Source organism: Cyprinus carpio, chromosome A15, assembly GCF_018340385.1.
Source record: "Cyprinus carpio isolate SPL01 chromosome A15, ASM1834038v1, whole genome shotgun sequence".
NCBI classification, from domain to species: domain Eukaryota; kingdom Metazoa; phylum Chordata; class Actinopteri; order Cypriniformes; family Cyprinidae; genus Cyprinus; species Cyprinus carpio.
This window is the reverse complement of record NC_056586.1, coordinates 22110095-22125023: the sequence shown is the minus strand read 5'-3', so window position 1 is coordinate 22125023 and position 14929 is coordinate 22110095. Positions and strand designations below refer to the sequence as shown.

Genomic DNA, 14929 nt, shown 5'->3' with positions numbered 1-14929 from the left:
AAATATGGAGTCTGTATTATGTTATTAACTGTGATTTCATTAACAATCCTATAAAGTACTGTAGTCTTATTTTAATAAGACAAGAACATCTTGTAAACACAAGAGCACAGTCTGATCAAAATGCCTTTTTTTTCAGCGTATTTAGTGTCTTATTGTCATCTGTTAATGTTTTCACGTCAGGAAACTTTCTTGCTTTATCCGTCTATTGATACCTGTAACCTGTTATCACATTAGTGTCACTCGGATGGTTTAATAACTGTATTTTTGTGTTGCTCAGATCAGATGCAGGGTACGGTCACGCTGAGGAACATCAGCACCAGCACATCTGGACTGTATCAGTGTACGGCATCGAACGCCATCGGAAAGAGCACCTGCGTCCTCAACCTGCAGGTCGTGGCACGTGAGTCAGATTTGTTTCATAAATCCTGTTTTACTATTTTCCCAGATTCCATTTTTCCATTTTAAGTTTTCCAGAATTCTGTTTTCTATTTACATGTTTCTGGATTCTGTTTTTAGGGTTTAATTGCATTTTAATAATCAAAAAGCATATCTAATCAATTGAATTAAATTTTTATCATTGCCCTTTTAATTGTAAAAATTGTAATACTTTTAAACATTTTTATGGAATATTTAATTTTTATTTAGCTTTTTTATTTAATTTTATTTATTTTATTTTATTATATATAAATATAAATTTTATGATATAATAAAAATGTATTATTAAAAATGATCATAATGAAATGAAGGTATAAAACAAATAAAACTTTTTATTACTCTGTTTTTTTATTTTATTTCATTTACTTTTAATTTATTTATATATATATATATATATATATATTATATATATATATATATAAACTTTTATTATTCTTTTTTGTATTTAATTTTATTTATTTTCATTTTATTTAATTTTATTTTCATACATATATATATTAATTTATGATATAATACAAATGTATTATTAAAAAATATAGCAATCAAATGAAGGCATAAAACATATATAAAAACTTTTTATTACTCCGTTTTTTATTAAAATTTATTTAACTTTAATTAATTTATTTTATTTTCACATACATATATGAGAACTATATTCACTTTGAGAAGTATATTCTACTGTACAATACTGATATATTTCTGTTAAGTTAAACTGAACCTTTATTATGAGGTTGTAGTAAAGACCTTTGAGTTTCTGTCTGTATTTGATGATAATTTTAGTGTTTTAATATTCACATACAGCAGTTTTCAAAAACATGGTTAATTAACTAAAATCATGAAAATTACAATTTAAAAACAATTTATTAAAATTTAAACAAAACATACATTTTTATTTATTTATTATTTTATATATTTAAACATTAATTATTAATTGTTTTATTTTTTCCCATATTCTGTTTTGTTTTTTGCCAAATTCTGACATTCCACATTATACAGTAAATATGACTGGATTTCACACAGCAATCATCAGGTTGAAATGTGTAGTTCTGCACAGTCCTAGTGTCATTAAATCACACACACGGTCTCGTATGCGACCTCACAGCCGTCTCTCTGTCTCTGATGTGTGACAGCGCAGTCTCAGAGCGTCGGTCTGATCGCAGGAACCATCGCTACTGCCATTCTGGCGCTCCTCATCTGCTCTTTACTGGCGCTTGTCACGCTCTTCTACTGGAGAAACAAGAACAAATACGAGGAGGAGGAGATTCCCAACGAGATCAGGTGACCCTTGATCAAATAAAACGTAAAACATCGTTTAAATATGATGATAAAAACTATTTCTTGCTCTTTTAATAAGATAATAAGAGTTTGATGTGATGTACTGTAACATTCACAGTAATTAAAACAACTCCAGTCACCTAGCATAATATAATATTAATATTATATAATTTATTTACTAGCTTTTATTTGTATATTTATTTATTTTATTTTTTTTCAGTAATTCATCTAATTAATTGCATATTAATCGCATATCAAACTTGGCTTAGAAATTGCCCACAAAAGATAATTTAATGCCATTATTGTGTTACATGAAAAAAGCCTGAAATAGATATTACATAAAGTATGTAAATTCTATTTTTCTTTTTTTTTATATAAAAAAAATTTTTGGATGAACTATCCCTTTAATTAGTTTTTACTAATATGGATTTTTTTCATAAACGTAAATTTGAAATTATTTTAAATGAAATGATACTCTAAATAAAAAACTGCCAGTAGGTGGCGGTAATTGAGTAAGTCATTCATTCATTCATTCGATTCGTTCAAACGGCTGATTCATTCAGGAATGAAGTAAATGGCTCTCTTTTTGAATGGGCCATTGAATCATTGGTTCACCCGATTCATTCAAAACGCGGATTCATTCAGAAATTGTGATGCTTAGAGACACACAACAGTTCTGCTGTGGCTTTAATAGGTAATATTTGCATCAGCTAAACTGAGCAAAAATAGACAATATTGTGTTTAACCTATAACACAGTGTGAAGTTCTTATTTACTGAACTGTTGTATAAAATCACATTTGCACTCATGCTATTCAAGGCCAAAAAAAGTTGCACTACAATATTGCTCGTGTGATATCGCTTATCATATGATATAAACTCACACAGCGGCATTTTTTGGCCCAATGACTAAAATTTTAGGAGCACATAACTGCATTTATGGATTACATAATTACATATGTTTATATAACTTTTGAAAAACATTGTGAATGTTGTAAGAACATTCCCTATTAGCTTTTATTTTAGAGAAACATTTTACAGCATACTTAATACGTAATATTCCCAGAAATTTCCCATGACCCTCATTTTAAAAAAGCTTGTAAATATAATATCTAATTCTTTGCTGAACTGATTCCCACCTCACACAGAGAGGACGATCTCCCTCCGAAGAGATCCTCATCGGTCAAAGCGTTCCAAGCGGACGCCTCGTCTTCAGAGAACGACACGCTGACGTCCACCAACACCTACAACAGCCGCTACTGGCACAATCCCAAACCCAACTATGACACCAACTCCTACACGCGCTACAACGGTGACACGCGGCAGACCTTCACCACTGGCTGTAACGCGGCGGGAAACGCGCCCTCGCGACCCGCCTACACCAACGGGAGCCACACCCTGCCGCCGCCCAAGACTCTGGTTGTCACCACAAACTCCGCCCCCTCGCCGCCCGTCATGGCCCGCAGTAACGGCTCTCTGAGCCTTCGGCCACCTGTCGCCACAACGCCGGCCGTGACGCACGGACAGCAACACACGCACTCGTATGCCGTGAGCCAAGCCACGCTAGAGCGCATGGGCGCAGTTCCCGTCATGGTGCCGGCGCAAAGCAGAGCGGGTTCGCTCGTCTGACGTGACGGACGAAATCAAAACTCTTTTATAAATGAGTTCAGCTGATGCCAACTAACACTGCTCCGTTAAAGCCCCCACGCCCTTGTTTTTCATATTCCCTGTTTGCGTGTTCATTTTTGAAGTCGTGATGATAAACTGGCTTCGCTGCAGGCAGATAAAAGGGCCCCATAATCACGTGTTTCTCGACCCCATCACCTCTTCCAGAAAAATGTCTGAATGTGCATGATGCTTTGTTTGATTCAAATACGGCTTTAATTAATGCTTTTTAACACTGGATTCAACGAGGAATAAGTGTGCGTTTTGAAGCGGATGTTCTCCAGTCAGATCCAGGCGGTGAAGTGACTGTGGCCTTCGATTTCAGATGATACTGCTGAGCTTAGTTTCGTTTGAAAGAAGAGTCTTACATTGATCTGTCTTAACAATCCTAATTCAACACTACTGACTAGAGCCGTAGTCTACCTCTAAAACACTACAGATAGAGTCTAATCCATAGTGTAGGTCTCATCATGGAGTATTACAGGAAATCCACTTCAATCAGGTGCTGCTTTCAAACAGGTAGAAGCATATATTGTTCTCTATGTTATATGAAGGATTACTGAGAAACGTTTGAGATATTAACACATTCACTGTTCATTTTGTTCATTTGTTGCTTTGTTTGGTTATTTTTTTTAATACTGTAAATATTGTAACTACTTGTAGAATAGAATGTGAATTAAAACATTCTTTTGCCCAAATCTTACTTGTGTTTTTATACATACATACATACATACATACATATATATATATATATATATATACGGTACAGACCAAAAGTTTGGAAACATTACTATTTTTAATGTTTTTGAAAGAAGTCTCTTGTGCTCATCAAGCCTGCATTTATTTGATCAAAAATACAGAAAAAAAAATTTAATATTGTGATATATTATTACAACTTTAAAATAATATGTTTTAAAATGTATTATACTTTAAATGATCATTTATTTCTGTGATGCAAAGCTGAATTTTTAGGATCATTATCACATGATCCTTTAGAAATCATTCTAATATGATGATTCATTATCAAAGTTTGGAAACAGTTCTGCTGCTTAATATTTTTTCAGAACATGTGATACTTTTTTAGGATACTTTGATGAATAAAAAGTTAAAAAAAAAGAAGAAGAAGCTTTGTTTTTAAAATAAAAATATTTTGTAATAACAATATACACTACTGGTCAGTAATTTGGGGTCAGTAATAATTTATTTATCTTTATTTTTTTTAAAATAAAATCAATACATTTATTCAGCAAGGATGTGTTAAATTGATAAAACGTGATAGTAAAGAAAATATATTATTAGAATAGCAATCCAGAATGGTAGCACAGCTGGAAGGTTTATTTAAGCTGCGCCCTCTGCTGTAAACAATGTGAATTTACATTTTCTTCGGTACGAGGCTTATTCATTTCACTTTTAGTGTGAAAGGGCTTTTACAGCTACCAAAAATAAAACTTTGGTTTTTTTTTATTAATAAAGACAAATAAGCAAGCTTAGCACAGATGAAAAAAGTAACACAAAAGTAGCATAATGCATTAATTTTCATAAAAAGTAACACAATTAGTTACTTTTTAAGTAACTTTTACCCAACACAGTATAGGCTGACAAACAATTACATTTAGTTCATGAAAGTGACAAAATGCATGTTTATTTGTTTAGTAAACACATTTTTATTCAGTAATCTGGTTTAATTTAAACCATTATTGTTCCATGGAAGTGTTTACGCTGATTTAAGAGAGTTTGTGCAGGTTGTGTGTTCATTTGTGTGTAAACACTGTCTGTCTAAAGGTCGATGCTGTAGTGCAGTACAAATAGTGATTTTTAGGACTGCTGTCTTCAGAAACACTGAAATAGTAAAAGTAAACCTCCTCTGGACTGACCTTAATCGAGTCAAACAACTCAAAAAGGTGAGCAAATACTCATGATTATTTAAAAGAACAGAGAACAATTCAAAGATCTGTGCTTGAATGCTTTCTCTTTGATTTGGGGTGTTTTTAGTGATTATATTAATATAAAGCTGTGCTGTAGAGATTAACTATTGTTGAACAAAATTTAAGACCTGTTCACACTGAGAATGATAACTATAGTCCAGCAATATCATTCCTCTGTGTCATTATCTTTATGGTTATTGTGAACTTATTCTCATGGAATTAGAACCATTTAAAAGTTCATTATTATCGTTAAGGCCCGTTCATACCATAAACAATAACCATAGCAAATTGCAATAACTATATTAGCGTCCAAATTAACAGATGTTTACCTTGGCAACAAATTTGGGTTATAAAAACACTGTGGGAACATGGTTTTGAAATGTTTCTAAAATGTCCAGATTTCTTGTCGTGATTATAACGTTATTTAAATGTTACAAAAATGTTTCTTACAATGTACTGCTAACTTTATTTTCACCCAAAATATAACACTATTTGAACGATAGTTTTAATATTCTAAGAATTTTAAAATGACGATTTTTTTTGTTGTGATTAGAATGTTATTTCAGTGTTTTTTTTCGAAAAAACATTCTAATTTTATTTTTACCCAAAATATTACGTTATTTAAATGTTTACTTTTAATATTCTAAGAACGTAAATGTCCATTTTGTTTGTGTGTGATTAGAATGTTAAAAGTTCCACAATTTTTTTTTAAAAAAATATTATACTACAAAAAACATCATTAATAATCAAACAAAAAGCAAATAAATCACCATTTATGATATGAAAAAAACACCAAAAATGTCTTGTAATGTTAAAGAACTCTAAGAGTGTTGATCACAGAATGTTTTTTTCTCAATGTTATACAAACAAGTAAAAATAACATTCTGAGAATAATGTTATACAAATGTTTTCTCAATGTTATGAGAAAATATATCAAATAGTAATAAGGTCATGAGTGTTACATAAACATTGCATCTTTTTAAGTGAAGGTGATACTGAATGTCTGTCCCGGCCAATGATACTTTTTTAGAGTAAATTATTAAACCAGGAAAATAAATAAGTAAATGGAATAAACAAAAAAGTTTACAATTATTTTGGAAATTATTAAAATGTTGTGTAATCTTTAATAACAGACACAACCAATTTTACTCAATGAGAGTTTTATTCGGTAAGGAATAATTTTATTGCAGTCATACAGTTTTTCTAAGCCGTGCGTTAATCTGAGCGCTAAGCTTTTTTGCGGGTGGTTTTGATGCAGCAACTTCTCAAATATCAAAATATTTTAATGATACACAATAAATTTAAACCGTTATGTCTTAAGATGGATCTTATGGTTTGAGAAACTTTAATTAATGCTGTCAGGTATAACAAATCCGCTTCAAACTTAAATGAAATGGTAATTACAATAGGCCTGCTCTTGACACTGAAAATTAATTGGGAATCATTTAAAAATCGCTGATCATGGTTTCGAGTATCAATATATCGCCACTGAACATGACAACACAAAGTAATCTCTGAACACTTAATCCAGATATTTAAATCAAATTTGCTAATTTGTTAGAAGAACCAAATTAGCCAGGGATCAGTTATCACAAATATAATATCTGGTACCTGTCAAATTATGGCGTCTAACCTGACATTTTATCGTTCATCAGTTGGAAAAGTGATTCCAACCACATTCTTATAGTTGTGTGTAGACTCCACTATACACATTCAATTAGAGCAATTTTCAAAACTGTATCATTATGGTTATTGTTTGTGGTGTGAACAGGCCTTCAGTTTTGTCTTGTTTATCAGATACATTTACACCAAATCTGCGGTTTCTAGATGTCCGAATCAATGAGCTGGATGATTCTTCTCTTAATTCATCTGACCTCATCACTCCAGTCACCAGGTGATCTATCTATCTATCTATCTATCTATCTGTCTGTCTGTCTGTCTGTATGCATGTATGTATGTATGTATGCATGTCTGTCTGTCTGAATGTCTGTCTGTCTATATGTATGTCTGCATGTATGTATGTATGTCTGTCTGTCTGTCTGTCTGTCTGTCTGTCTGTCTGTATGCATGCATGTCTGTGTGTGTGTGTGTGTGTGTGTGTGTGTGTGTGTGTGTGTGTGTGTGTGTGTGTGTGTCTTTCTGTCTGTCTGTCTGTCTGTATGTATGTCTTTCTGTCTGTCTGTATGTATGCATGTCTGTCTGTCTGTCTATCTGTATGAATGCGTGTGTGTGTGTGTGTGTGTGTGTGTGTGTGTGTGTGTGTGTGTGTTGTGTGTGTGTGTGTGTGTGTGTGTGTGTCTTTCTTCCTTCCTTCATTCATTCCATCTCTATCTGTCTGTCTATCTGTATGAATGCGTGTGTGTGTGTGTGTGTGTGTGTGTGTGTGTCTGTCTGTCTGTCTGTCTGTATGATTGCATGTATGTATGTATGTATGTATGTATGAATGCATGTATGCATGTATGTATGTCTGTCTGTCTGTATGAATGCATGTATGTATGTATGTATGTATGTCTGTCTGTCTGCATTCTGTATGAAATCAATTAATTAATTCTCTTATGTATGCATTTATTTATGTATGTCTGTCTGTCTGTATGAATGCATGTATGTATGTATGTATGTATGTATGTCTGTCTGTCTGTATGAATGCATGTATGTATGTATGTCTGTCTGTATGATTGCATGTATGTATGTATGTATGAATGCATGTATGTATGTCTGTCTGTCTGTCTGTCTGTCTGTCTGTATGAATGCATGTATGTATGTATGTCTGTCTGTCTGTCTGTCTGTATGATTGCATGTATGTATGTATGTCTGTCTGTCTGTCTGTCTGTCTGTCTGTATGAATGCATGTATGTATGTATGTCTGTCTGTCTGTCTGTATGAATGCATGTATGTATGCATTTATTTATGTATGTCTGTCTGTCTGTATGAATGCATGCATGCATGCATGTATGTATGTATGTATGTATGTCTGTCTGTATGAATGCATGTATGTATGTCTGTCTGTATGCATGCATGTATGTCTGTATGTATATATGTATGCATGTATGTATGTATGTCTGTCTGTATGATTGCATGTATGTATGTATGCATGTATGTATGCATGTATGTATGTATGTCTGTCTGTCTGTATGAATGCATGTATGCATGTATGTATGTCTGTCTGTATGAATGCATTTATGCATGTATGTCTGTCTGTCTGTCTTTATGTATGTATGTCTGTCTGTATGAATGCATGTATGTATGTCTGTCTGTATGCATGCATGTATGTCTGTATGTATATATGTATGTATGTATGTCTGTCTGTCTGTCTGTCTGTCTGTATGTATGTATGTCTGTCTGTATGTATGCATATATCCATGTATGTATGTATGTATGTATGTATGTATGTATGTATGTATGTATGTCAGTCTGTATGTATGTATGTATGTATGTATGTCTGTATGTATGTCTGTCTGTCTGTCTGTATGAATGCATGTATGTATGTCTGTCTATATGTATGTATCTGTCTGTCTGTATGAATGCATGTATGTATGTCTGGTATGTCTGTCGGTTTGTATGAATGCATGTATGTATGTATGTATGTATGTATGTCTGTATGTATGAATGTATGTATGTCTGTCTGTATGTATGTATATATGTATGTCTGTCTGTCTGTCTGTATGTATGTATGTATGTCTGTATGTATGAATGTATGTATGTCTGTCTATCTGTATGTATGTATATATGTATGTCTGTCTGTATGAATGTATGTATGTCTGTATGAATGTATGTATGTCTGTATGAATGCATGCATGCATGCATGCAGGTATGTATGTATGTCTGGCTCTGTCTGTATGAAAATGCATGTATTTATGTCTGTAATGCATGGCGTATGTATGTTATGTATATTGTTATGTCGTCTGTCTGTTCTGATCGGTTTTGTATGAATTGCATGTATTATGTATTAATGTATTTATGTATGTATGTCTGTAATGAATGCATGTTGTATGTCTGTCTGTATTTATTAAGTTTATATCTGTTTGTCTGTCTGTATGTAATGTATTTCTCGTCTGTCTGTCTGTATGAACTGTTATGTATGTCTGTCTGTCTGTCTGTATGTATGTATATATGTATGTCTGTCTGTATGAATGTATGTATGTCTGTCTATCTGTCTGTATGAATGCATGCATGCATGCATGCATGTATGTATGTATGTATGTCTGTCTGTCTGTATGATGCATTCTGTATGATCTGTCTGCTCTGTATGCATTCATGTATGTCTGTATGGTATGTCTGTCTGTCCGTCTGTATGTATTGCATGTCTGTTCTGTATGTATGCATATAGGCATGCGTCTATGTATTTATGTCTGTTCTATCTGTTCTGTATGAATGCATGCATGCATAGCATGCATGTATGTTATGTATGTTTTATGTCTGTCTGTAGGATGCATGTATTGTATGTTTCTATGTCTGTATATATATATGTAGTATGTATGTATGTATGGTCCTTGTAGTAGGTATTATATGTATTTTGTATGTCTGTCTGTTGTCTGTTTCATGTCTGTCTGTCTGTCTGTCTGTATCGATTGCATGTATGTTATGTTTTGTATGTATGTATGTATGTCTGGCTTTTATGTATATATGTAGTGTCTGTCCTGTTCTGTCTGTCTTCTGTCCGTATGAATGCATGTATTATGTCTGTATGTATATATGTATGTATGTATGTATGTATGTATGTATTTATGTATGTATGTCTGTCTGTCTGTATGTATGTATGTCTGTCTGTCGGTCTGTATGAATGCATGTATGTATGTTTGTATGTATGTATGTCTGTCTTTATGTATATATGTATGTCTGTCTGTCTGTCTGTATGAATGCATGTATGTATGTATGTATGTATGTATGTATGTCTGTCTGTATGTATAGTATGTATGTCTGTATGTATGTATGTCTGTCTGTATGTATGTATGCGTGTATGTCTGTCTGTATGAATGTACGTATGTCTGTCTGTCTATCACTGATCAAGCGTGTGTATCGCGTTCAGTGTTTCTGGACAGGCGTGATGCTGTTCATCTGCTCAGGAACCGAAGGGCAAACGTCTTCCTGGAGGAGATGAAGCCTGGGAATCTGGAGCGAGAGTGTTATGAGGAGCGCTGCTCTCTAGAGGAGGCGGTCGAGATCTTCCAGAGCAGAGAGAAAACGGTACAGTCATACCATATCATCTTATTGTGCTCTGCATGGGCTTCTTGTGCTGATATATATCTCTTTGGCGATTAATTAAGGTCTTGATGTTTCATCAGGTTCATCAGATCAGAGTTTTAGTGTCTGGGCTCTTTTAAAGCAGTGCTTCTCTACTTTTTTTTTTCTTTTATTATTAATACATTATAATTTATTATTAGTGACCCTAGACCACAAATCCAGTCATAAGGGTCATTTTTTTTTAATTGAGATTTATGTATCATCTGAGAGCTAAATAAATCATATTTTGATTAATGTATGTTTTTTTAGGATAGGACAAAATTTGACCGAGATACAACTATTTGAAAATCTAAACTGTGTATGAGGGTGGGTGTAAAAAAATCAAAATATTGAGAAAATCACCTTAGCAATGCATATTACTAATGATAATACATTTTTTTTATATACTTACGGTAGGAAATGTACAAAATATCTTCATGGAACATGATCTTTACTTAATATCCTAATGATTTTTGGCATAAAAGAAAAATCGATAATTTTGTCCCATACAATGTATTTTATGGCTATTGCTACAAATATACCTCAAATTACAAGATAATAATTAATAACAAAAAACAAAATACCAATTTCTGTTTGTAATAAAACATCTAAATATAAAACATCTTATATTGTAACCTATTAAAAAAAAAACAACCATAAAAAAAAAGAATACTAAGACAAAAAAATCTATCATAAAATAAAATATTTACTTTTAAAATTTCCTCATACATCCAGCTCAGGTCATATCTTGATTTTTAGATGTTTTTGCTTATAGTCAGTTATGTTTGGATCATTTAAATCTCATCTTACTAAGACATATTATTGGAGATATATAGTGACGACTGATTTTAATATAATTTTAATATAAGTATCTGGTATAGAAAATGCATTTCAAGCCTCAGAATTCCTTTTTTTTTGTCTTCACCAAATTACATAGTTTGAGTCTCTAAATAAAATATTATTTTCCTCCATATTCGTATTATATCAGACTATATGAGCCTGATGGATAAAATATGATACTGCTTTAAAAATGGATTTGTAAAGACCCAGCTAATAAAAAGATCTTTGTGTCACTTAAAGACTCTTCTATGACATCAGACCTTTTACAAAACTTCTAAATGGAACTTATAATACAAAGAACACAACAGTCATCATACTCCGCATGACCCTCATTTCCCATAGATCTAATACATGTAAATACATCAACAGAAATACTTTTCTTTATTAACCAGCTCAAGAAACTCTTCTGAGTTGACTGAGCTGTTGTCCTGTGTAGATCTGAATCTGTGTGGCTTTAACCCGTGTCTGAATGGAGGAATCTGCAGCGAGATCCGCGGCGTTCGCGAGTGTCTCTGTCCTCCGCAGTACAGTTCACTGCGTTCGTCTGCAGTCCTCCGCAGTACAGCGGGCCGAACTGTCAAACAGGTTCACTGCGTTCGTCTGCATTTACTGCAGAACACACACTGCATAGTCCAAAAATAGTTTGAGCTGTTGACTGCTTAGTCTTTCTTTGGAGCAGCCAGCAGGTTGACCATGTCTCTGTGTGTCTTCAGAGGTGTTTGACTGTAAGTTTAAGAACGGAGGGTGTCTGCATTACTGCAGTCAGTCAGAGCAGACGGCTGGCGTCGTGTGCAGCTGCGCAGACTCTTACCAGCTGGATGAAGACGGACGCAGCTGCAGTCCATCAGGTACAAACACACACACCTCTACTCAACTGAAATGAGTAGAAATCATTTATTATAATTTTTTTTATCTATTTTTTTTTTTTTGTAAAAAAATATGAAAAACCACTTTTACGGGTGAATCTCACAAAAAGATTCTCGTTTCACCTTAAAATCAAAGAAATTAATTATTTGGGCATCAAGAAAATAAAGCCTTTTCAGGACCATTAACATTATTAATACTGTGACTTAATTTTTTTATATTATAGTTATATAACATTTTCCCACAAATTTACATCACTAATGTCTTATTGTAGTCTTTATTTTTAAAAATAGTTCCCATTACTATGCATTACTATATTTCATTACATTAAAGACAAATATGATCAAGATATATATCTGAATGTGATATATATATATATATATATATATATACATATATATATATTAGTATATATATATATAGATATATATATATATATATAGTAGTCATATCATTCATATACCAGGATTTATATATATAAATGTAATTATACACTATAGATAGATAGATGCATTGCATTTTATTTTTATAATTTTTTCTTTTTCTTTTTTTTAAAATGTCTATATAGTTTTATTAAGGTTTAGTTTTTAATTTTACTTGATTTAGTTTTATTTATGTTAGTACTTCAAATTTTGAGAAATTTTGCTTTGGCAGCTAACTGAAATAAACTAATAATTTATAATTAATTAAATTCAATCCAATTTAATTTTTATTTAAACTAAATTTTATTTAAACTAATGCATTTATTTTTTTTATGGTTTTATGTTTATTTTTTAGTTAACGCTAATAACCTATTCATAATTATAATCTTTTTTTTTTTTTTTTTTTTTTTTTTTTTTTTTAGTGTGAAATGTGCTTTTTTTATCATGTGATAAATGAGCTGTGGTTGTTTTTGTAATAGTAAGCACGTAAGACACTGATGAGATGTATCTGTGTGTGTGTTAGTGCAGTATCCGTGTGGGAAGCAGTGGATTGGTGGGATCATGTCTCGCTCACTGGATGATATCAGCCTCACGGATGCCGATTATGCAAACCACACCCACACCACAGCAAACTCCACCCACTCATTACATAAAAACAGTTCACTGGTCAACTCGACTCACCCGGCAAACCAAACCCAGCCTGCGTCCCCGGACGAGCTGTCCGACACAGGAAGTGACATCAGCAGCGTGAACGAGGACACACGCATCGTTGGAGGTCAGCTGCAGGGTCAGGGCGGGAGTCCGTGGCAGGTGAGTGAAATCTGGAGACCGTCATCGCTCTGAATGAAGAGCTTGTGTTAAAGGACCTGCACCGCATCATCTGCAGGTTCTTCTTCGTCGTGAGGATGAGTACGGCTTCTGCGGCGGGTCTCTGATCAGTCTGCGTTGGGTCGTGACGGCAGCTCACTGTCTCCAGCAAACACCAGATCACGTGACCATCGGTGAGCCACTGTCTGTCTGTTTTATTTAGTTTTTTTGTGGGGTTGTAACCCGGACATGTGTTTGACGCTCCCACAGGAGACTATGATAAGATGCGTCCTGACAAAGACGAGCAGAAGATCACGGTGCAGAAGATCGTCCTCCACCCTCACTTCCACGACTACACCTTCGACAGCGACATCGCTCTGCTCTATCTGTCCCGTCCCGTCACTCTGGGTCCGTTCTCCGTCCCGGCCTGCCTGCCCGATGCCAACCTGGCCACGCGGCTGCTGAAGCCCGGGGAGCAGGGCCTGGTGTCTGGATGGGGGTCCACGGGCTTCCTGCGGCGCTCCTCGCGCTTCCTGAGGAAGGTGGTGCTGCCGGCCGACCATAAGATCAGCATCAACCAACACCCACCAACCACATCAACCACCAACAAGCACTTCCTCCGCATAACACATGAAGGAGAAGAACGCACGCCACCACGGGGGACAGCGGAGGCCCCTTCGTAGTCAACTACAAGGGCACCTGGTTCCTGGCCGGCGTGGTGAGCTGGGGCGAGAGATGCGCCGCCGAGGGCAAATACGGCGTCTACACCAGACTGGGAAACTACTTACCCTGGATACGTGAAGAGATGATGAAAGAGGAATCGGGACACAGCCGGAACAAATCCACCACCCAAGCTACAAAACAAATACAACAAAAAAATAAAATATATAATAATTTTTTTTAATTATATAAAAAAAAATAAAAAAATGTATATATACTAAAATATATTTTAAAATATAACAAAAAAAAATTATAAAAAATATAATTATTATAAAACAGTCAAAATAAAATATATAAAAAAATATATAATTATTTTTTTTGTTTTTTGCATTATACATACAGCATTATACATAACCAATATGGCAAATAATAATAATAATTAAAAAATATCAAGCACCTTTACAATGTAATTTTAAATATTTGTTTAATTATAATAAAATATATTTCAAAATAAACAAAACATATATTTGCTGTAATATGTTTTAAAATATTTATGTAAATATATTTTCTACATATTTTTGGCTATTTTATATTATTTCAAAAATATAAACATATTTTTTTAAGCAGCATTTGAAAATATATTTTGCCCTCCAAACGCCATTATGATTGCATGTATGTTACAGTACAGTAATGTTACAGTAAATGTAACATGCGGGTAAAAAAAAATATTTTCAAATATATTTCAACATTAAAAAATGGGCAAAAAATGTTTCAAAATATATTTACGTAAAATTCAAAATGTATTTTCGAAAGCATTA

At 33.6% G+C, this 14929-nt stretch overlaps 2 protein-coding genes across 2 annotated transcripts in view; both read left to right on the top strand.

The window, feature by feature from the left end:
* Nucleotides 1-3523, top strand: part of igsf11 (immunoglobulin superfamily member 11) — a 79133-nt gene extending 75610 nt beyond the window's left edge. The window contains exons 5-7 of the mRNA XM_042771568.1: nucleotides 278-400; nucleotides 1566-1713; nucleotides 2857-3523. Of these exons, the coding sequence (XP_042627502.1) occupies nucleotides 278-400; nucleotides 1566-1713; nucleotides 2857-3337 (752 nt within the window). The 3' untranslated portion in view covers nucleotides 3338-3523. The remainder of the gene's footprint in view (nucleotides 1-277; nucleotides 401-1565; nucleotides 1714-2856) is intronic.
* A 1603-nt stretch (nucleotides 3524-5126) lies between these two features.
* LOC109091002 (coagulation factor VII) lies at nucleotides 5127-14322 on the top strand (the record flags this gene model as incomplete). Its single annotated transcript, XM_042771723.1, is given in 11 exon segments — nucleotides 5127-5274; nucleotides 7096-7192; nucleotides 10325-10549; nucleotides 11254-11258; nucleotides 11728-11888; nucleotides 11924-11943; nucleotides 12072-12206; nucleotides 13168-13454; nucleotides 13531-13645; nucleotides 13722-14098; nucleotides 14101-14322. Coding segments are annotated over 10 exon segments (1614 nt in total), but the record flags the coding sequence as incomplete, so codon positions are not given.
* Nucleotides 14323-14929: the final 607 nt, after the last annotated feature.